Source organism: Anas acuta, chromosome 9, assembly GCF_963932015.1.
Source record: "Anas acuta chromosome 9, bAnaAcu1.1, whole genome shotgun sequence".
NCBI classification, from domain to species: domain Eukaryota; kingdom Metazoa; phylum Chordata; class Aves; order Anseriformes; family Anatidae; genus Anas; species Anas acuta.
In genome coordinates, this window is record NC_088987.1 from 21,934,409 (window position 1) to 21,958,990 (window position 24,582).

A 24,582-nucleotide genomic window follows, 5' to 3' on the forward strand; every position below is an offset into this window, starting at 1 on the left:
AAGAAGCGTAAATTTGAAACACCTTCTTGCCACTGTGCTATCGCTAGAAATACTATTTCAATCAAGAAGTGGCTAAACACTAGCCAGGCCTCAAACCAACTGTGTAGAAGTAGATTATAGAGCGACCATCACTTACCTGCATTTTGTCTTTAATTAATCTTCACTCAGCATACAAATGCAATCAGTACTCCAACTTCATTTAAGCAAAACAAATCATTTCATCTGCATCAAGATTGTGAAAAAGCTAATCCCATGTTCTCTCTTTGATCTGGGGGTAGGACCTAGATTATCTTTAAGGTCCCTTCCCACCCAAGCCATTCTATGATGCACTGATAAAACTTAAAATTAATCCGCATGTTATCTCATTAAAATTGTACCAATGTTTTATGACTGCAAAAACTACAACAAAAAAAGTGCTTTGCATTGCCATTTTCCTCTCCTTCATTCCAATGAGACAGCTCGTGTAATACATATCTACTCAATGCTGGCCTGAATTGATCATCATATACTGTACCTTGCTGAAGTATTTTTGGCTGTCATACTTAAGGTGTTTTGGATATATGTATATTTGGTTCTTGTATACTCTGTAAGGCCGAGAATATTTTGTTGATTCCTGCACAAACTCCTCAACTTCCACGGTAGGTTGATGTTCCTTTATGTCATTAAACGGCTTGATTGGAATAAAGGATGAAGTTACACAGTCTTCAAAAGAAAAGAAAAGAAAAGAAAAGCATCACTTACTAAGTTTCTTTACACACAATCTTAAGTCACATACTTAGTCTTACTACTAAGAATACAACACATTGAGATGGAACAGATCAAACCCTGCTGTAAGCTGCATTCACATAAATCCGGAATTACAATCCACCATCCTCAAATGGTTTATCTCACTGAAATTAAACAGTACAACACTAAAAAACTTTTGACATACACAGTAATTGAAGATGCTTGACAGCATAACAGCACCACTGGCACGCTCAGTTTCAACTAAGTAAGTTATGAATATGTGATGCTGTTTTTAATTAATTTTACTGCCCAATATCTCATTTAATCTTTTCTATCATCTAATGACATAGTAAACCAAATGAAGAAACAAGTATTGCAGAACTAGATTGAATACATGGTTCAGTTGAGATGACTGAAACCAGATCAAGAAACAGAAGGTGAAAATAAACATTATCACCCAGACAGCAGTCACAGCCAAAGATCACAGATTCTCTGTATGTCTGTACCATTAAATTAGAGAGACATTTCATCAAAATTCTTTCCTTGAACCCTACAGTAACACACTGGAAAAAAAAATTAAAAATGTTGAGAGGAAGTTGAAAGAAGATGGTTATTTCTCATATATGATATTTTCCATTTTACTTCCTTCAAAACTAACACAAGAAGAAATTGCTGCTTTCAGGATTGCACAGGTCTTCGGGAGACCAAAGAGGCAAGGGGAGAAGTGTCTCTGTTCCAGCTGTAGCAGGCTGGTTTGTTTTGTTTCAAACAGACATGGAAAACTTTCTTCCCAGCCCACTGCCCACTGAAACACACACCTGCCCAGTTCACTGGTACACCCAGCCAACAGACACAGCTCCTGAATTCAACTGGGAAGATCCATGAAAACTTCTGTTTTTCCCAAACAAAATTAGCAGCAGTGAAAGGGAACTGCTGAATTAAATCACTTGCACTCGTCAGCCAGAAGGGACCACTGATGGCTGTAAAGAACCCTTGGGAATGCTTATTCTCCCTAGCTCCAGCAACAGGGCACAGCAAGTGATCTCACAAACTCCTCTGTTGGTCAGTGGGGACACTTAGGGTCACACATGAACTTCTGAGTGTTTGCTCTTCCGCTATGAAGTTTCCCGGTACCTGGGGACTGCTCACTGGCCTTGGCCTACACAAAGCTAAGATCAAAGGCTAAACAGCTTCCCACTGTCTGGACAAGGCTCAGGCAACATATCTGAAAAGAAAAGGATGTGTTATGTCTTCATTTTTAGCCAACTGCCCCTCAAATTAGATTTATAAGCATTCTGACTGTGTCTGGTTTTGAACATCATTAGCCTTGACTCTCATTAGAGAAATCCTGGGGCTGACACAAGGATTAGCATGCACATCTAAGGCCTGTTTGCAGAAATCTTGCTGCGTGCTCAACACACTGCGCTTCTCGTAGCCCATGGAAAATTCGTGGGGAAATAATGTTGAACCGAACACAAAAAGGGACGATATAGCAACCAGGAAGCTTTTCAATACCAGCAGCTCAGATGCACTCTACAGGCTCTCTCTGCTCTCTTCAGAAGAGACAGCAACAACAGCAAGAAACCGCCTGGAGAAAAGCAAGCCTTGTGGAGTCAGTTGTGAAGGTCAGGTCTCTCTGCCTCACATTTCACAGACACTTATGCAGAGGCAACAGCCCAGTTTGCTTCCAGCCACATTGGCTCTTGGCTGCAAGGCCACCTGCACTTCCCCGTGATTGCCCTGCACATGAATGGAGCCTCCCAGCTCTGGGTTTTAACCTGTGCTTTGGGTGGGGGGCAAAGCAGGGGACGTGGCTGCTGCCCTGCTGCCAGCTCCAGAGCTTGGACAACAAGCAGGGATCAGGCAGCACAGGTGAAAGCTTCAGAAAGCTGTTTTCTCTCTTTCCCTTTGCTAGACATACACATTTTTTTTTCCCCTCTCATGGAGCAGCAAAGCTAATAGTTGTCTATCAGCTTAAACACTGTCAGACAACATCTCCTGGTATACCCCCAACTACAGCTCTTCGTAGCTATAGCAAATGAAGTCTTATAAAAGCAAGGATCTACTGCAGTTGTCTAATGCAAATTGATGGTAATGTGAAGCAGAGCAGTGTCGGTCCCCAGAGACACAATCATACAGCAGCTTCTCAAGAAGATCTGCAGCCAACTTCCTTTTCCTTAACTCTTCTTGGCAAAAAAAGATTTTAGCACTAGCTAAGCAAGACTTTATTTTCAGTGGGAAGGAGGTGTTACAACAGAACTGCTTACTGCTGTTACAGGGGCTTCCTTCAGAGCTGACTGAAATCAAGAAGAGTTTTCACAGAGGTTTTAAAACATCCTACAGCATGTAACTTTTCTCTAACAGTTTTAAAATTATTTTATAGCCTGACTCAGAGTAAGACAAAATCTTGTGGTGCCAAAGAAATCTGTAAGCTGTTACTGTTAAGAGTGAGGGAATTTTCACTGACTTTCCACACTTACTGGGCAACTTAGCAGCAAATACCTTCTAAAACCAGACCTTCACTTGGCCACAGTGTACCGAGTCACGTAAAAATAAAAGGACCAAGCTGTTTTGGACCCTTTTGCCTTTTTTTTTTTTTTTTTTTTTTTGCCCCTACTCTTATCAATTTCTTTAAATTCCAAACATAAAAATATCTTTTGAAATGTTAGTGAAACAATTTTTTAAATCTAATACCATACGAAGATGGTATAAAATATGTGAAGATCACACATTTTAACATCAACTAATATAGAACATATTTTATCTACACAGAACATATTTTATCTACATCCCTGAGGAATCATCTCCATTTTGATCCTGAGCAGTTGCTCTGCTTGTTTCTGAGCTAAACAAGAGGGCCTACGAACGTATCGACATCAGAATAAAAGTGACTCTTAAACTTAATTAACTCAGATAGTTCTGAGCTTTTTGCAGTTGTAGGTCACAGAACTGTAGCTGTTGAAATAAAAAATTTAAAAAGGATTCAATTAGGAGTACCCACACTAGTGTTTGTTGTATTGATGCCAGAATTGCCTCTGAGTGAAGCCCTCCATCTGCTCTGCATTCCTGAAACCTGCTGGTAATCACATGCTGATTCCCAGAAGATATGTGCATCACAGTCCACATCAACATTGCCAGGCTCTTAACCTCTGGCTACAGAAGCCCAGTCAGGTCTTTGGCCTAATCCCTCAGAGACCAAAAAGTGGTCCCTGTACTTTCATCACATGTGGAGGCAACATGTTGTGCTCTGTACTGTATGCTGGGGTAGTTGCAGGAGGAAAAGAATGGTGCAATTAAATGAAAAAAAGAGTTCAGGAACGATCCCTTCCCCAAAAAATGTATATATTTTTCTGCACAACGATGGACAATTCTACCAGAATGTCTCTCATTTGTGTCTCATTACAACAGGATGTTAGAAAACGTATGACAATTTCTTATTTAATAATAATGATTAATTATATAGTGGAATCATACTTGGATGTTCCAAAGGAACACAATCAACTGCGATCTCCAAACTGCCAGGTATGGTCTGTATTTTGCTAATCTTCTCTGCTCTGCAATGACAGAAATAGAAACATTTTAGAAAATTAGAAGAGGGGAGATAAGACCCAAAACAGAAATTAAGCTGAAATGAAAACCAAACCCTGACTTAAGACATAAATCCTTATTAAACACTTTATCATACAACTATTAGCAGTTAGACTCAAAACAAATGCAACATCAGGGAAGAAATGTCTTTTTTTTTCTTGGCCTCATTCTTTCTCATGCCTTCTCTTTGACGCAATGTCACACTTATAAAAGAGGAAGAAACTGATGAAGTAATGATGAACCTTACAAGATTTAACTTACCCACTTTTTCTTTCTACAATCTGAATCAAACGTTCTTTAAAAGGAATTGTGTGACCACTGAGACAAAAGGAACTCACAGCATCATGGCTTCTGCAAGTGCCGTGCTGAAAAGGGACCAAGACACACTCCTTGTGCCCAAGGAACTTGAGACATGCCAGAACTAAATTGCTTTTATCTAGATGTTTCAGACAGACAAAACCAGCAGGGGCAGCTCTTATTATATCATGAATGTCCATGAAGTTTACTGACTAGTAACAGTAATAGAAGAGATTAAGGGACTGATCCAATCCCTGTAATACTTTAATCTTTTTATGATCTGATTTCATATAAATGGAAATGGAAAAAAATAATTATATTAATTTATTTCTAGGTGCATTTGGTGTAGAAGGCACAGGAAGAAATTCAAGGTTTAATTCTCATGTCACTCATCTGGTAAAAACAAAGTCTCTGCTCTAGAGTTAATCTGATTTACACCTGTATGAAAGAACATTCAGCCAAACAGCTATTCACTAATTTACACACTGTCAGGCATTTGGAGAAGTTTTTTCCTTCCAGTGTTCACTCTGCAGTTTGTCATGGAGACTCAAACAAACAAAAGCAAGAGTTAGAGAAACCATTAAAGAAAGCTTTTTTTTTTTTTTTAAAAAAAAAAAAAAAAAGAGTGTTCTCTTGTTGGCTACTTTACCTGCATTTCCCCTGATAGAAGCTAATTTAAGGAACCACTATCTTTAGGTTACAATACAATTCATTAACGTGCCAAATGACTTTCCAGTTTTCCTGGAATTTCTAACCTAAAGCAGTCTTTGGCAGATGTTGGACTAATGTGAAAAACACTAATTTAATATGGCTACTTTGGCACACTGTGCTAAATGACGAAAAGAGCTGTGAAAATTATTCTGTGCAGCTTTATAAGGCTTTTATACCTTCTCAAACCAAATTAAAATCTGTTCCTTACCTTCTGTATTCTGCTATTAGCTTAATCAAATCTTCCATGGAAATCTTATTACTTTCTTGCCTGAATAAAGGTGAGAATCGTGAGTCTCTGTCGACATTTCCCTGATTATCTCTGAACACTGGTCTATAAAGAAAGAAAAATAGCATGTTTATAAACACTCACCCATATGCATTTGAACATTTGAAATTGTCATGTAATGTTTTAATAATGACATGACCTGAACTCTTCCACAAATTCCTGGGATGCCCGCAGAGCTTCACACAAGAAAGCTCTTCTGAGCTGTGTATTTGTAGATGCACAGAGAGTTTCAGCTTATTTGCATGCACAGCCCCAGTCCTGCAAAGACTTAAGATCTTACACTATGCAAACAGTCCCCACTCACCTTAGGTGTAGCAGAACTGCTGACAGCTCAGAGTTTCAGCATTTTAATGCTAGTAAAGACCATCATTAAGTTCAGCACCCACCCATCCCATCCTGCTCCTTTTTTTTCTGTAGCTCTCAGTTGACAAAGCTCAAGTATACAGAACCTATCTAGAACCCACTCACTACCTCACCCCCTACTGATAATTTTAAATAATACAAATTTTAGCAAGACATCAAATCCCAACCATTAGATCATGTAAAGAAGTGTATGCTTTTACAGAACCAGTGTAGAGACCTCTAATGAGTTTTCCTATGCATTAACTCTGTTCTGTGTCCTCCAGAAGCATGATACCAACACACTGCAGCTTAACTTTCCTTCACAAAACTAGTTCGTGGAGCATCAACTACATTTTTGGTGAACCAGCTACAAAGTGACAAACGAGATGGAAAAAGAAAGGATATCCTTTTATATCTGGGAACAATAAGTATCAGCTGCTGTGTGCACAGAAAAACGTGCTCAGATATTTCCATCCCTGCTCATTGACACTTGCAGGATTTAATTAAGACATTCCAGCGCCCTTTGTATAGTCCCAAGGGTCACATGCACACTGGCTGGACTGGATAATGTAACAGCTATCCAAATTAATGAACCTTGGATTCAACTGTTGTATGCAAAAACATTGCTTAACAAAAGTAAAATGTTCTTGATGCTAAGTGCAGCTCTATGAATCATTTGGCCAATCTTTCTTCTTTAATTTACTTCTCTGTTCCACTGCCAACGAGAAGAGGAATTGATGCCAGCACAAATTGTTGCCAGACGCAAAATAATAGAGTAAACTTTTGGAAGAGGATCCCAAGGATGAGTATAAATGCACCATGTCCTAAATTAATTAACTGAGAAAAACACTATTATTTCATTTCTGTGTAACTAGAGAATAATCAGCCCTCTTCTATCAGACTTTTGCCTCCAAGAATTACAGGGAATAAGGTCCATACCAGTATGCACTGACAAAAATCTTAAGTTATTAGGGAGAAAACGGACCCAATTTCTGGCAGCCACCACTTACTTCACAAAGCCTATTAAACTGCTGTTGGAAAAAAGAAAAAATACTTAATAATTATTACAACATCGGTGACATTATTATATTTTTTGGGCTCAGCATTGCTTCCTTCCTCTCCAAACAGAGTGGACCAAACCATTCAGTAAGCGGTTTTGGCCATGGCACTGGGCTCTGCGTGGGGATTGCTGAGCAAACCCAGCCTCTGCAGGATCCCATGAACTAAATCCAGTCCAGGCTAAACACTGCTCAGCACGTGGGGGCATGGAGGCACTTACCAAAACAGGGCTGGGGAAGTTCACAGTGCCAAAAGAACCAAGTCTGTGCTGGAAGTAGCTTACTCCAAGAGCTCTTGCTTCTACAGGTGCAATTTAGACACCCACTAAAAAGAAGCTAACTCCTACGAACAGGTATGTTTTGTGCCTTCAGGGAAGAGTTAGAGTGCTTTCTGCTAGCAAAACTATACAGTATCTCCATGCTCCTGGCCTCACTAAAGCTGAAGAATTGTCAGAGCTGCAAGTATCCTGTGTTTTACACCTGCAGTTAAGTAACCACACTGCCATGTATCACTACATCCTTTTGGGTTGCTGGGCACTGATGGAGCAAGAGAGCTTCATCGCACAGTGCACACACTGAAGGCATTGTAGGGTGACAACTGACAAGTAAAACCAAAGGAAACATAATAAAACATTTCAATAGTCCAGAAGTCCAATACTTATCTAATGTATTAATGATTCCTTACTGCCTGCTATTTATTTATTAGGTGGACTTCCGTAAGAAAAATTTCACAGAACTAAAATCCTGAAGAAATTTGAAAGATTAGTTCAGGGAAAAGTATGTATTGGTTTGCATTAAAGAAAATGAGATGCTTATTCAGTATTTTAAATGTTTCTATGATTCTACTGTTGTGATATAGTTAGCCGATAGTCCACAATTACAATTCTTTAAATGCAGATAACCTATACAGTGCTCATCATTTAACACCGAAACATATTTTTAGTAGTAGCTAACAATCTGTGGAAAAATTGCTCAGCCTCAGGGTTAGGGAAGCAGCGTGAGGTTTGTAGCTACTGTAAAGGAGCACAGCCTCACTAACTTCAGTGATGCCAACCTGCACCAGCTGAGAACCTAACCTGCAGCTGTGCACACCACTGAAGGATCCAAACACTAGGCTCTAAAACACGTTTATGAGGGTGGGGAAGGTTTGAAGAGAAAGAGTGTAAAAACTAATCTCTGTGAATGAAGTTTCCCCACGTCTACAATATGTAGATCAGGCACATATTTGCAAACTTTGGCAGTTCTGGCAGGAATATGAGACGGGAAGATGGATTTGACACCCTGTAATTCTGACATATAATGTAATTATACCTGAGAGCGTACAGACACCAGAGCACACCAGCACCAGCAAGAAATCAGGGAGGAACCCTGAGTCATCCTCCTGAACAATGCTAACAAACTGAATGCCACAAAAGATAATTAAGATTGTCAGTCACTTGCACAATACTCAACTGCCAGATTTTGGCTCGCTAAATGTATACGTAAAAATCACATTGTGACCATCTGCTATTGCTTTAAGGAGGAAAATTTCCACAGAAAAACAGGAGTGTGGCTAATGCCAGAATGAACTAACTGGAAAACACATTTCCAAACCCACGGTTTTGCTATTTATCATAGCCAAACCATTTTTTCCCTGTAGTATGATAGCATCCTGTGGAAATTTCTTTTTTCAAGCTATGAAAATAGAAATAGATTTTATAGGGCCAAATTATACTTGGATTTTACCAGAGTCCTGAGTAATGTTAATACATAAACAGATATAAACGATGGCTGAATTTGACCCAATGGACTAAATAAGTTCCTTGTGCAACTCCACTGGTACCAGCAAATTCACACACTTAGTGTGTGGTGGACAATGATTTTTAAATTATGTTATCTCACCACCATGCTATGATTAATCATGAAAAGGTTTAAGAGCTGATAAGTACACCTGAGTATATTTTCTGTGGTTAATTCTACAGAGGGAAGGAAAGCTTTTTAATGTTAAGGGCAGTGAAGCACTGCGTTGGGGTGCCATTCAGAAATCCTGCCTGCGGGAGCTGAGGGATGTCCACAGATCCCTGGTACATCCTCTGCTCATGTGCACACCCCCTGCCTAATGCACACACAGTAAGTCTGAAAAATGTTGAATTGTTGTGCATTTGCTAGCACCACTAACATGTATTCCCATTTCTATTTGGGAAATCACAGCCAGAAATATTGGTTAGACAAACATATGATGTAAAGGTCTTTTCAGTCTTGTTTTCTGAGGAAAATAACAGACTAACAGTGGAAGGCTGAGGAATACTCAGGCTCCCAGGTATCCAATACCCACCGCATTGAGGCATGAACACACACAAATAATGACTGACTTAGGGGACGTATCATTAATGGCACAGCCACCACCACCAGTCAGCCAGGACAGAGTTAATAAAAAATCCTCGAGTCTGATGCCCAGCCTGCACCCCTTGCCATCACACCATCCATTACATGCTAAAAGTAGCCCTGTCAAACCAAGAGACACCCATCAATATCATTTTGAACAGTCCTTTGGCTACACAGAACCAGTAAATATTAATGAACATCCCTGAGTTTGCTATGACAGATCAAAACACATTATCTGCCTTTCCCCTGTGCATGCACATACTTTTCCTGTTCCTACTGGATATTGACAAAAATTTATGTCAATAAAAATAAATGACTCTTCAAGCAGCCATACCTTGGTGTGTGCTTTCTCCTTTGCCATCTAGACATCATGTTCTAAAACATAAGCTTTCACCTACACGTTTAGGGGCAGACCAAGCCCTTCTGGTGCTCCACACTTCCACACCAGGAGAAGACAGCTCTCCCCACTGGGCACAGGCAATGCCACAGCATCACATTTTCACCAACACTCTTTTCCTTCTTCCCTCCTACAGTTTCAGGTAGCCCTCAGAAGGCCTGCCACTGTCAGAACAGATGCCACAGAAGAGGGGGAACGCTTTCAACTTGGCAATGGACAGCTTTCCTTTTTACAGGGGACATAACCTATTTCTTACTCTGTGCATGACAGAAAGAAGAGAGCTGTCACAGGGACACACGGGGGGGCTCGGGCAGAGATCTGTTACCACAGGATTGCAGCAAGCTGAGGCAATGACAGAAGACTGTAAAGGAAAAGACAGAGAGGAGGAAAGAGAACAAAAAAATACGTGCAAATCTGAAGGGATAATGAAAGGAAGAAAGCCATATATGGTTAGGGGAGTTGACTTAATTGAAGGTGACCAAGAAGCATGTGAAAAAAAAATAATGAGGATGAGACCAGCAAGTGGCATTGAACAAACCGTACAGTGACCCATGGGAAAGGAAACAAATCATCCAGGAGAACTGAGGGAGAACGAAAACCAAACGCTGCCACTGCAGTGACCAGCAATAAAACCCGACTGACCTTCCAAGCAAGAAAGTAACAGGCCTCTATTACCTAGTAGCCTCTAAAAATGCAAGAGGACCTAAAGCATTCTCATTACCACCATCAAGGTGCTGTTTTGAGGGCACCACTAACCTCCAGATTCTTGGTTAGATTTTTCTAAAATACAACAAGCATCATTACTAGAACAGAGCTTCTGACTTGTGCATCTGTATTTTAGGTGGTCACTATGTCTTTGCCTCAGACCGTAATTATCTTTGTAGGAAATTATTGTGAAAACTCTGATTTTTAAATCTTTTTTTTTTTTTGGTAATTTTTAGCACCAAATCACCAGTGCAGCTCATGATAAGTTGATATTCTGTCAATCACCTCTGCTACTGTCTGGCAACTTATTATTTACCTATGGAAAAGATTCCACCACAGTGACATTTAATGAGAATGTAACTGACATTCATCTGTGTGAAAAACAGGGCAATGGAATAACAAAACTGCAGGATCTTCTGGGGTCCTGCACCACATAGAAAGTTGTGCTTAGCTTGAGGCAGAAAAAGTGGAAAAGAAAAAAAGGAAAAGCGTCCAAAAGCAGAATAAGCTAAAAGATACTTCTACAGATTATAAGAAGAATTAATACATACCTCACTGACCAAGCAAATGGCATGCGGTACTTCCCCAGCTTGCTGCAGAACTGCTTATTTGATTTTAATACTTTCTGTGCACACTAAAAAAAGAAAAAAAAAAAGGAATAAAATATTAACTATTTCACCTAGTAATATCTATAGTAATATCTACAATGCAGCACAGAGTATGTCCAAGTTCCACTCTCCTAAAGGGGCTGTATTGGCCCTAAAATAATTTAGCTTGATACTGTCCATGACAGAAAGTTCTGGGATGGACAGGAAAGGCATCACAGAACTGCTAACAAATTAAACTCCATCAGCATCCCTTCAGTCAGAACTATATTAATTACTATTTTTATTCCAGTTTGCAGGAATATACCCTATACAAATGCACTGCCTGTTCTCAGAGAAACACAGATAGGTGCCTACCCCAGTTATGCTAGTATACAAAAAGCACTAGCTTATAATTTCTAAAAGATTACTGAAACAGAATTTCACTTTGCTGGGACATAATTTGCAAAGGAATGCACCATGAATTGATTAATATGCTGCAGTCAAAATGGTATTTTTTCCATTCTGTGTAACTGGGTGAGAATATCTGTCATACTGTATTGGTTACTGCACGTAAAGATTTTATCTTACCAAAGTTAATGAAGTTTGGACATTTTTGTTTCTTAGGGGTGGGCCTCATGTGAGTATGCCCTGTTCAGCAACCACAAACTGGTGAGATTTACAAGCAGAATTTGCAATGTCTTCAGCTTCCAATACACTGACAAAGAAGGAACTCGTGTTCCTGTAACATTACCTTAAAAGAATCAGGATTCTTAATGTACGGTTCAGCACTGCTGGCAATGTTTCCTGTGAGCACCTTCTCTATTTTTGCTACTAATACAATCTCAGAGTGAGGATTACTTATGGAGAAAAGAGCCTATGAATAGAAAAGAGAGCAGTTAAAAGGTACATAGTGATACCGGAGAAATTAAATACTACCGGTGCTCTTTGCTGATGGAAATGCTATCAAAACAAATTCAGAAAAAAATTACAGAGGATGCATCTCTAAACTCCCAAGACATCCAGATGGAAACTAAAATTTTCCTGTTAATACTGCAGTAAGCTTGTGCATACAAAGCATCTTGCAAAGATTCTGACTCTAGACAAGAAACATACGACCATGTTAGCATCACCTAACCTAACTGTTCCTCTGGTACAATGCTTAAACACTGGTCTAAATCAGCCACACCTCAGGGGAGTGACTGGGAAGAAAAAATGTAATGTAAAGGGAATGGAGGGGGATGGGGATTATGGTACCAGCAAGAATGTGGGAGTGCTTTGATATTAATACAGAGGATAAATGAGACTAAGTTACAATTTTTTTTGGCTTATTTAGGAGATGTCAGAGAAAGAACCCAAAGAATGCAGGAAACATGGGTGGTTTCTCTAAATGACAGACACTAATCTTTTTTGAGTTTTGATTGTAAATATTGTGTAGTTATACAAGCACCACTGATACACACACACACACAAATATATTGAAAACATAAACCACCCCTAGTAGAGAAATTCTCTGACGAAAATGAGTACTACTACAGAACTATGATGCGAGTCACTAAGTCATGCAAGTCACACATGGAATACCTGTTTTGGATACTTCAGCCATTCTTCTGGGAACCCCTTGACTTTTGGTTCTTCGATCTCATTTGAGTCTATATTTTCAACAGTGCCATTTTCTAATGAAAATGAATAACCTGAAATCATCTGTCTAACAAGAGTGTGGTTCATATCCACATGAAAATCAGCAGAGATCTTCCTGCCGTCCCTGACGTCATACAGTGCCACACTCACAAAGAAAGGCTCTACCTGGAAAAAAAACAACACCAGAAATAAAACATGGTACTAACTGAGAGTGAGAGGGTGAACTCCATCTTTTATTAGGCCCACACAGCTAGAAAAAAAGAAATCAAAGACTGTTTACCAATTATTAGATTAATTGAAAGCCCTCTCCCCTCCTCCCTTTGGCAACAATTCTTCCAACTTCCAAGGGCTTTTAAAAGTAGTGTGTTGACACTGAGCAAGAACGAATGGCAGCTAACACAGAAACTTGCAGAAAAACAACATAAATGTATCCGTCACAGACAACAACTACAGTAAGGAAGGGAACCCAGAGAAACTTCATAGAATTATTTCAATGTAGAATCGCAATCATTAAAAATGGAGTGATAGTGAGGGTGGGCTTTCCAGAGATCATAAGAAATGTGACACAAAAATGATGACAAATGTAAGGAGATGAAAAATGTTTACTGGTAGAAACACAAACGCGTGGGTGTATTATTCAGTGGGAAACACATGTTCCATTTTGCTAGGAATCTGAGAGCATTCAAATAGCTCTGACAGTACCCACTTGTTCTATCCCATAGTAACAAGGAATTAAATCCTATGACTGCAAATAACCTCTACAGAGCCCTCACAGTTCTGATGAAACACATCAGTCAGGATAAGAATGACCACCTTGTGATGACAATTTCTGAGCTGTCTGGAAACCAGAATCTTAAAATTCTGGAGATAATGAACAATGCATCAGCAGGTACAATATTCTATGCTTTTGTAGATTCTGTAACGAATTATTGCATGCCCTTAGTGCAGCTATCATGACTTCATTTAAACAGCTATTCCAGTCTGCCAAAAAAGTATTGATTACACCATGCTGAATATGCACTCATTGTAGAGGTCATCTGCAAATGAAAATAAGTAAATAAAAAAATAAAAATAAAAATCAATGCCTCATATGTAATGCATGGAAGTTGAGTTGCCAGGACACTAATTTCTCAGAACTTTTCTGCTTTAAGGCAGAACTAACTAATGGAACTAGTTATGGATTGACAGCTACAACTTGCTTTTCCCTACCCTTTTTTTCTTTAAGTAAAAATAAGAAAAAAAATCTGTTTTCTCCTTTTTTTAATTTTATTTATTTATTTATTTATTAAACAGATGAAGCAACCAGTCCTTTCTGTTTTGCCATCTCATCAGTAACTTCATCTGACTGGTCACCAGTCTCTCTGAAGAGCATCAACAACAAAAAAATGCACAATCTACCAGCAACTAATGTTCAGTTGCCTCCTTACAGTACTGGCAGCTTAAACTTGTTATAGCAATTGTTAAGGATCGTCAAGGGTCTTAACATTTTTAATTCCACATTCAACTGTAGCTAAAAGTCTGCAATCTAAATCAGCTTCAAGATGTTGACTGTAAGGTTGCCTCGGCTTCATCACTCATTTCAAAGAGTTGGCAGAGGGGGAGGAGTGAATACAGTAATGTGAGCATGTTAGTTTTGCTTTTACATCCTTTTACCAGAAGTAATATGTGCACAGCAAGTCTTTCTGGAGTGGTGCTGAGGGTGTTGGGGGGTGGAGGAGGAGGAAAAAAGCAAAGCTTACATTGGTTGCAGGGTCATTTTCATTTTCAGTAACACAGGCCTGGAGATTCAAACTGAGGGACTTGCAAGTTATGAGGATCCTCTTTGCAGGTTTTTCTTCAAATGGCTTGATTGATGAGTTGGTCCCTGGAAACTCCTTTTTCTGAGGATTCAACAACTGAAATAAGTTGGGTGATTAGTTATATATGGAAAAAGCATGATAATCCAAAACTATGCAAACTTCTTTTGAGGCATTTACTATTGCTACAGTTGATTTGACCAAAGATTTGGAAGAATTTTCAACTAAAATTTCCCATTAAATCACCAACAAATGTACATTCAGTGCAAGTAGTAACATTCCTTGAATCATGAATTCTAATACTGAATGATAAGCAAACTGAGGATAAGAAAAGAAAGGCAATCTGCACTTATTCCTACATTTACAGCTGAACTTTTCATGTACATAGACTTTTATACCTCCAATTGTACCTCCCACTGCTTTTTGCAACCATTCACATTTCATAGTTAAATTCAGTGCAATAAATAACAATGAAAGCACTGTTCTTACAACATTCCCCATACAAGAAAAGGTTCTGTTCTTGTAATATTTTCAGTCTGTTTTAATGATTCAAATTTCAGCTAGATTGGACAAGATGACCTCCAAAAGTCCCTTCCAACTGCAACCATTTTGTGTGCAGATATGGGCAGAGTCTGTACATAAACCTCTGCAGAGCAGAGACAGCACCTTTTTTCCCCACTCGTTTTGAAGCTGCAAACAAATGTTGCTTCCACTCTTCTTCTACATCTAAGACTCCTGTGTGTACAAGTGAGATCAGCACAGTGTGGAAATCTCAGGCATATTCAGCTGCTTGCTGAATTCACAACCACTTTGGTGGCTTCACTAACCCAGTTAAATCAGCACCTGTATTTAAAAACTTTCAAGAACTTGAAAAAAAATCTTTTCACTCACTGCTATATCAGGATCCAAGGAGAAAAGATTTAGCCGCTCTGTATTTCGCGAGGCTTTCACTGTTTCTTCTGTTTCTGTGATGTACTGTTGTGACAGATAATAAATTAATTTTCTGCACAAGAACAGAAATCCATAGAGTTGTTAAATCTCTAAATGAATGATTAATGTCTCACTCATAACACTCCTCATTTCTGCAGTAGTTATCCCAAAGCACCTTCAAACATTCTTTGAAGGTTATATGCTTGTGAAGCAGGATTTTCAGTCCATGATATACTTTGAAGGAACTCAAAATAGGAGCAATTATGAAGTTCATATATGTTACCACAGAATCCACTGTGAAAGATGTCAGAATAGTGACTCAAGATGTACACAAGATGTACCTGCCATGGACTAGGGATCACAGATGACTGATGCAGACAGGCATATAGAGCAAGGGGGAAGAACAGGAATTAACCATATAAAGAGCACTATGAGCGTAGTACAACTTGCAGACCGTCTATTTTAGCCTTGAGGGCCACCAGTGGTGAGATTGAGCAGTTGTTGGTTTGATGTATCTACATTAACTAAACCATTTCCAGTAAAGAAAACATCTATCTACAGACAAGATCAGATACCGCTGCTGTCTTTACTCGTGAACTCAATTACATTTTATCTCTGATGTTGTTGCTGTTTTAATTGTGTGACAACTTCATAAATATGAATACAACCTAAAGTGAAGTATAGACCAAATTCCGTTCTCATTTGCGTACAGAGTTTTTGGTTCATATCTCTGGGGTTTACATCCTCAGAGAGGATTTTGCTGTGTATATGGACAGTAAACTGTCGCTACTGCTACAGCGGGTAGCTGCCCAACAGATTACAAACAGATCATGTGTTCCTTTAAGAAAAGCAGTGACATTTCCAACCTAGCTTTTCATCAAGAAATTTCTTAGCACCTTCTACAATTATCTCATCCACATGAAGTAGTTTACGAATTCTGGAGACAAAATATCTCCCCTGATACTACATGTATCTTTCAATGAAATTAGTGAAGGTTATGAGCAGTTGACAGCTCATTTCCTTGAAGCGCTGCAAGTCACACAGGAAATCTTGGATCTCTGATGGCCAAAGTCTGCTGAAATACAGGTTAAAAAGTAAATATTTCACATATAACTGCAGGCATAAGACCCTTACTGACTTCACAGGTATAAATCAAACCCCTCTAGTGAGTATCTACTTTTTCTTACACCCAGTGGAGATTTCTTCATTTATACAAAGCCATCAACTTTTCAAAAAGAAAATTATTCCCACCATTTATCATGACTCTAACACTCAAAATGGGCAATATGGTATTTTTAAGCCTTTCAAAATATTATTGATCATCTATTAGTAAGCATTTTGACCTAGGTAGCACTTTCCACTCTGCTTGTAAAGAAAAATGTAACATCCATTACTTTTGCAAAGTCTGGGTGCAAGGCGTTCTCTGAAGAGTCGGTCTCTTCTTGAGAGCAATCATCATTCACCGAAGCATCTGCAGGGTCTTGAAAAAGGGGGGTGGGGGAAGAAAAAAAGCACATTTTTTTTTTTAATTAAACTTGCACTGGGTTTTTAAAATTTATCGCCAACCTACTACTGCTTTTTCTTCTCTTTAGTACCATCAGGCTATCAAATGAAAGAGCTACTAAAGTAACCTCTGTTCTCAACCTCATCCCCCAGTGGTGTTTGCTACAACAGTCTGTATTTAAAGATACCTGACTCTACTTAGTGAAGTGTCTGGCACATCCATCCATGACAAATATTTGTGCCCACAACAGAAACACTTTCCTTTGCTCTCCCAGTCCCTCCTGATGCAACACAGAGAAATTTATGCCAGCCCAGAGATTTTGGGCACCTGGTGAACAGTTTTCAGTGTAGTCAGTGAGGCAGATAGGACCCACTGTTTGGGAAGGGAAGTGATGTAGTCTGGACTCCACAAGCTGAAAATCTATGTATCCAGAGAAGAACACTACACAGCAAACCTTTTCTTTGGCTCTTGCACTCTCTCACTGGGGATCACTCTGCTTTCAGTAGGTAATTCAGCCCAATGTGAAATAAGTCATTACAGCCATTTAGGACTCTTCTGCCAAGAAAGCATCATGCCTTTTGACAAGTTAACTCCATAGCACATTCCTGTTGCTTGTTATCAGGGCTTTTACCAGTAAAGACTTCTGTTTTCTGTTACCCTTATGTCTTTGACCTCTTATGCATATTTTTCTTTCTGTTTCATTAATATCCCTTATGGGTGGGATTTTCAGAAGTACTTCTCTGATTCTGACGTGCAAGTTGTTTGTGCTTCCAAATCATAAGAACATCTTTGGCTATATGAAGAGTATCCTGTCCCTCCAAAAATTAGAATTTATTATAAGCATCAGGGTAAAGACTTCAATTAGCCATGAACTTCCCCAAGATTCGGATGCATGTGGGTTCAAAGCTTAGATTCAATTCATAGTATGAGCAGTTCAAATCTGTGTTAAGGTTTCAAGCGATTTCAGTCTTAGAATTTTAGTTGGGGTTCATCCAAACCGAACATGGATTTATTACGTGAAAGGATGAGTTACTGCCTCATAAAGAGTACAGTATAACCGAGCATCTAATTCTTTCTTCCACAGTGAAAGGGTATTCATATGCAAACTCACAAAAGCAAGAAATGAAAAGTCAATAAGCTTCCAAGGAAAGAGCAATATACCACAGCTGGGATTTTTTTTTTTTTAATTATTATTAACTCCAGATGTTTAAAGAAAACAAAATGCTGGAAAAAGAACTTCTCCAGGGCAGAAAACTCTTTAAAACTTTCAGACTCCCAAGACAGTAAAACAAAGTACCAGCAAGATCATCGACAGGGAAGACTATTCTTGAAAAAAGAGCTCTATAAGCAAAGCAGAGCCATGTTGTTCCTGCTGACTTTATGGGGAGCAGCTTACCTCCCTCCCACAGTCTGTGGGTAGTTAGCTGACATCGTACAGGGATTGCCAAAAGACTGGTGCTTCTTCATCAGAAATCAATAGGTACAGAATCCATTAGAGACTAAGGCAGTTAAAATGGTTCAATAGTGATATCTAAAGGTTCTTTTCTTTTGCATTTGATTTAAAAAACAATGCAAGATTATTCGCTCTTACCAAGTTTCAGATCAGTGAGGTCTGCACTTTTCCTCTCTTGAATGGTCCCCTCTGGATTTATTTGCAGGATTTTGTTGAGAGTGAAAATCCAGTCATCCATATCCTGCTCGTTTTCAGCTGCCAGCACAAAGTATGTGAGGTCATTCATTTTCAGCTCAAAGGCGTGTTTCCGAAGCCTGTTATTCTGTTGGAACAAAAGGAAAAGAAAAATAAACACCATAAGTATAAAAAGGTACCAAAAAAGAGGTATCCATAAGATGGACTTCTATACAACTATGCTTCAATAAATAAATAAAATAAATAAATAAAGCAAAATTAACTGGATTTAAAGAAAATTCAAGTACTGTGATATTAACAAACATTTACATTAATTTAATTTTAGTCTGTGTATCTAAAACCCATTCAGTAGGGAGTACCTTCTAAATGGAATAGGAAGAGACCTCTGAAAGGACAGCATTGCTATGTGACTCAAAAACACAAAACCACTCTAAAGCCAAGTCTCCTATACATTACCAGACATTCAAAAAGATACTGAGTATAATTTTATTATTTTTGCATTTTTCTGAAAGAGCTTTTGGATATTATCAGTTAAACTTGGAATAGAAAGTAAACAGTAAACCTCTCCAGAAGATTTGAATGGGATGAAATCTTCCACAGGAAAATATTCCCATGGGTGCTTCCACTAGGTACTGACACCTTAAGCATTAAAATGATTTTACAAACAGCTATGGCATATTTTCAACAACTCCTTGCAGGAGGCCAAAGGTGAAAATACTGTTGTCTGGACATTGCAATTCTATGTTTGTCTAGTATAGAATAAGAATCAATGCCCAGTGTATTGGCAACAGATTTATTCTGTTCTGTATCACCAGGTTGTACCTGCACTAGACCGTTGTTAATCCATCACTTTCTGTCATGAGAATTTACAGGCACTTGGTTACTGAAATAGCGCAATAAAATTAAATGGTGCAATTTTCCAATATAATATCCTTCATTCCTCAAATTTATCCAATCAGTGAGGCTTCTATCTCTTAGCCTTATCGAGACAACTGCATCAATTGTCTCTTCCCCTTGTTTAAATCTGAAACAAGCACTGATATATCCTCTCCTCAGTACATAACCTAATTTTCACAACTACTGTCTATGAACATCAGTGCCACCAATTTACATTCAATATTGCAGAAAATTGCCATCATCTACAATTAGGGCATTACTGACACATCTAACCTTGAAGTGACACAGATGAAAACCAATTCATCCAGCCCATAACCGGACATTTCACTTATTTCACTTAGTTTTAGTTTTTCTTAATTCGCAGTATTTAACTAAAACGACAACGGTGCCCCGTAGTTCTACAGACTGTAACTACTTCACAATACACGCAACTGCAGTCCTGTATCAACAAGTTACTAAGAACAGCTCCTAAGCCAGCTGGTGAGATCACAGCGGTATCTTCTTTTGTGTATGAGGAACAGAGGCAAAATCTGAGGCTGATGAGCAGTGAAGGAGATGAAGAACATTGGGCACTGAGAATAAAGTTCCACGAACACTCTTTTTTTCCAGCAGCAGAGATGATTTAGAAGGTTCCTGCCCAATCTGTTGTTAATCACTTGCTCCAGTCCTTTTATTACACATCATGACCCAGCTCTGAAATCAGCAAGACTAAATTTTTGGAGTTACTTGGGTCAATGGAACCAGTCAAATCTGGGCTTTTCAAGCCAACTCAGGAGTGTATGTACATGCACACGTGTGCTATTTTTTAATTCTGCTACTGAGAAGTCTCTTGGTAAGAAATCACTTTCCCTCATGCACTTTATTTAGGTAACTATTCTTTCAGGTATATAAATTTTAGTTCACTGTACACAGGGTGAGAATAGGGTTGGGTTTTGCACAAGTTCATTCTTGGGTGTCTGACACTGTTTTTGATTACAGTGAAATCACTCTAATCTTCCGCTCACTGCAATTACCTCAAATTAATATAAACAGTAACTAAAATTTTACTGAAATCAAAATTTTTTTTCTAATAAATCACAAGGACTTGAACAAAAATTGAATGTGGGAGAAAACCATGCCAAAAATCCTAGACTAGAGCCCATTCAAAACTTCTAAGATAACTTCATCTGTATAAGGGGATCACGTATATGAATTTATGCACAATCCGTAAAGAAAAATGCTACATTTCAATTTATCTTCAGAAAGCATACAAAGAGCATTGTGATGAATGCACTTCTTGTCTGAATTATGTACTTCCCCTTGCAGACATGGCCAAGATCTTTAAATCAGGTACTGTAACACTATCAGACATTATCTAAGAGAGCAATACATCTTGCATGCTGAATCTTAAGAACATTAGGGCAGGAAAACTTCAATATCCACTTTTCCATCTGCACTTCAGACTTCTGGCAAGCAGATGAGATCTACAGCAAAGTCTTTGTTTCAAATCTAAAGCCAACTATTTTTCTTTCCTGATCAGCTAAAGGGGGTTGGGGATGGAGGGGAGGAAACATAATTTCTCATTTTTCTTCTCTGTAAGTCCTTCCATATGGAGTGTGGACCTTGTAATCTTCAACACTTAATTTCAAGTTTAAAATTTCTTCCAGAAGGAAACAATACAAGATTCAATAAGAAACTACGGATGAGCTATAAATGAAACATCTGGCTAAGTTTAATGCCTGCAGGGTCATTCTTTCAAAATAACAGAAATGTTTTGAAGGTGTTTTGCATTTCATCTGGAGACGGTTTCTCCAGGATGCTTGCCGCAGTCTAGATACTCAACCTCTATCAAACAGGAGCTCAAAGTCATTCTTGTTGAGTTAAATGATTTATAGCGGTGTAAAACTCGTAAGATCAGAGATTTCACATCATAGTTCCTCTAAACCTTCAGATTTATCCATCTCTTTTCCAGATTCTGTGGCCTTCCTGTTTATGACAACTATAAGCAAGGTTTTGTTTTTCAGCCTTATGACCCTAATTTCATCACGTGTTTGGTAACAGAGAGATTTTGATGCTGATGATACTTGCACCATTATCACCTTGGCTAAGGATCACTTATGACTAGTGAAGGCAGCTCATAAATTCATGCATCTTATTTTGAATGTCAATCACAGAACAAAAAACAAGTGGCTGGTGGTAGGCAAGAGGTCTTTCTGGACAATTTGCAGGTATTCTGTAGATTTAGAAGGCACCTGTCAAAGTTCAGGAGGATTATTTCAAATATATCTATATATATTTCGGTCATAGATCAGTTAAAAAATCTGAAACTCTTGCAGACAAGACATTTCACACCCACCCCCACCCTCCTGACAGTACTTATCTATATCTAAAGCCACACTAAACCACACTACAGGGACATCCAGGGCTTAATTAGGGTTCTGGCTGACACCTGTCTTAAAGGAAAGCACACACCACCAGCAAACAAAAGCAAGCAGTCATTTTTTCCTCCCATTTTTTCCTATTTTTTGTCCTATTTTGTAAATGACTGGGCAATACCAACACAGAAGATCAAGGACATTAGTTTCTGTCCAAAAGTGACAGCAGCTAAATAAACATCCTCTGAACCACAATTAACTGTACAACTGAGGGCCAATTAACAGCACTAACTTCTTTACAGGAGTACCAGTGTTTCTCTAACTGCACAGAGGACGTCTCATACGCAGATACTATCATCCCAAACACACAAAGCCCAGACTCTAACATAAGCATGCATTGCAGACTTCAGGCATTTCTGAACAGGATTTCTGTATAAGCATCTCCTTCTGTCACGCTTCCAGTCTACTTGTTAGGGTCTTTCAAGCCAATGGGCTGACAGAGGCAGACAACATCATTGTCTTTACGTGAATTTACCTCTGTCCTCTCCTACACCTGCTTGAAAAAAGAAATATCCTTTAAACTATGCAGGATAACCTGCCATTCCCTACAGAGCCTGGTACTTTTCCAGGACACAGGAAAAGGATCTGCAGGAGTAGTCAGCAAGTATTCGTTCCCAGAGAGAATTACCTTTACCGATTATTTCTCTTGCTTCAAAGGGCCCGTTTAGGGGGAAGGAGAAACTCTCCAACTAGGAAAAGCTTATGTTTATTAGGGGTCTTCCCTTGCATTAGCTGAAAGGTTTCTTTCAAAGCAACCCTCAATTCAGTCAGTACTGGCGTTTTTACCAAACTTTACTGGTTAACAAGTAAAGAACAAAGTATAGCTAAAAAAAGAATTTTCTTATGCGGTGACATGTGGGGCTAGATGAACAGACTAACATGTTATTTAAGATAACATCTTATTTAACATGGGAAAAAAAAAAAAAGAGAACTACATTAATAGAAATAAAGGAAAAGCAGCTAGAGGGAAAAAACGCTGAGAATTCAATTTCAGGAAGAAGAAAAAAAAAAGACATTTCTGGATATTTATTTTTCCAAGCTACAACAACCAATAAGGCTCTGTCATATCTGTTGTTTTTAGGACTCTCTATCACCCCCAAGAATGATGATCTTCAAGGAGTCTATTGAATAATCTAATCACTTTGGAACTCAGGATACAGAATTAATTTACAATTTGTAACAAATGAAGCTCTATAACTTCAGTCTCTTTAACCCAAAATAAACAAGCACAGTCTTAATAAGCATAACGTAAAACCTGGCAGCTAAGAAGAAAATTTCAGTGAAAATAAACGTTTAATATTTTAATATTTTCCTCATGTATGCCACCGGTAGAAAACATATATATATATTGCCTGTTATCATAATTCATCTGTGGTTCTTGTAGTCTGTCAGTTTGAGCACTTGAACCAATTACAAAAGCAAAACTAATGGTGTTTTCATTTAATGCAACTGCTAACAAGATCACTATCCCATCCATGTACGCATTCTTCCATGTGCCTCTAGTAATTCTTACTAATCTGACACCAAAAAAATACAATGAAATAAAACAAGGCTTACCTGTACAACTCCTGTACAAGAATCCAAGAAAATACATCCCTTTGGCTCCTTTGATATTTTTTCATCTTTGTAAAAATTCATAATATATGAATTATCCGACAACTGTGTCAGCTGGAAGTAGCGCTTTTTGAATGACTGAAGTAGAAGAAAAAAAGAATGAGAATTGCTGTACAGCAAATTGTTTTCACTGGTACTTTATTCACAGGGTTTAAATAATAAGCAATTCCTGCTCACATTTCAACTGAACTATTTTGCAGACAATTGCAACATTACTTTAGTATCATTTAAAGCAATGTAACAAAGCCTAATCTGAGATATAAACATATAAATGACAAAAAAGTGCCTCTATGGGGGATGTAAATCAAAATGGAATAAAGAAAGAATAATGCTGTTCCCTTACCCGAACAGTGATGCTATTGTTTACAGTGCTGTTAAAATTCCCTTTATAAAGCCATCCAGACTTGAAAACTCCTGCTGCTAGTCCTCCTCCTCCTCCACCACCACCTTTTGAAGATGAGTGGGATGTTGTATCCTAGATGAAAGACATGATTAATATTGCATTCACTTGCTTTTTGAATTAAGACGAAAGAAAACTCTAATGTGTGAATATCTGCTTGACAACAAATAATCATCCTTACATTCCTTTTAATATAAGACTTACCAATAAGCCTGCTGTGTACATGATGACCTAAGAGATAAAGCTGTTCCACCAACAGAGTTATATAAAATATAAAATATTTTATAGCGGATAATGAGCCTCCATTATCTTTTTGTTTTTTTCTTCTTTTTTTTTTTTTTTTTTTAAATTTTAAGATGTTAAAGTAATATAAGTAAATAAGTCTAAATAAAGTAAGTAAGTCTTCCCTGTCTGAAAGAAAAAAACAAAACAAAAGAGAAAACATACTTCATCCTTATCCACATCTTCATGATCAATTTCAAATGAATGTGATGGCAGTTTCTCTGGTCTACATTCATTTCTAGAAAAAGAGGGAAAAAATTATTTACTTATTTATACAATCATCTATCTGCTATTTCAGAGAGGCCACCATCATCCTGGGTCCCTATGACATCTTCAGAAAACCTACTGCTGTGATTCTATATTCCTTTAAAAATCACTATATGTACATAAATCACCTT

General features: G+C 38.3%; 1 protein-coding gene across 16 annotated transcripts in view; it reads right to left on the reverse strand.

Moving 5' to 3' along the window:
- Nucleotides 1–24,582, reverse strand: part of DOCK10 (dedicator of cytokinesis 10) — a 148,026-nt gene that overhangs the window by 51,482 nt on the left and 71,962 nt on the right. For all 16 annotated transcript variants that reach the window (XM_068691437.1, XM_068691436.1, XM_068691444.1 and 13 more), the window contains exons 5-17: nucleotides 24,350–24,422; nucleotides 23,846–23,977; nucleotides 23,446–23,580; nucleotides 18,521–18,704; nucleotides 16,820–16,905; nucleotides 15,387–15,470; nucleotides 14,439–14,594; nucleotides 12,643–12,864; nucleotides 11,813–11,935; nucleotides 11,026–11,108; nucleotides 5,531–5,653; nucleotides 4,201–4,280; nucleotides 515–702 (exon numbers count right to left, since the gene is read on the reverse strand). In XM_068691437.1, coding sequence (XP_068547538.1) covers nucleotides 515–702; nucleotides 4,201–4,280; nucleotides 5,531–5,653; nucleotides 11,026–11,108; nucleotides 11,813–11,935; nucleotides 12,643–12,864; nucleotides 14,439–14,594; nucleotides 15,387–15,470; nucleotides 16,820–16,905; nucleotides 18,521–18,704; nucleotides 23,446–23,580; nucleotides 23,846–23,977; nucleotides 24,350–24,422 — 1,669 coding nt within the window. The remainder of the gene's footprint in view (nucleotides 1–514; nucleotides 703–4,200; nucleotides 4,281–5,530; nucleotides 5,654–11,025; nucleotides 11,109–11,812; nucleotides 11,936–12,642; nucleotides 12,865–14,438; nucleotides 14,595–15,386; nucleotides 15,471–16,819; nucleotides 16,906–18,520; nucleotides 18,705–23,445; nucleotides 23,581–23,845; nucleotides 23,978–24,349; nucleotides 24,423–24,582) is intronic.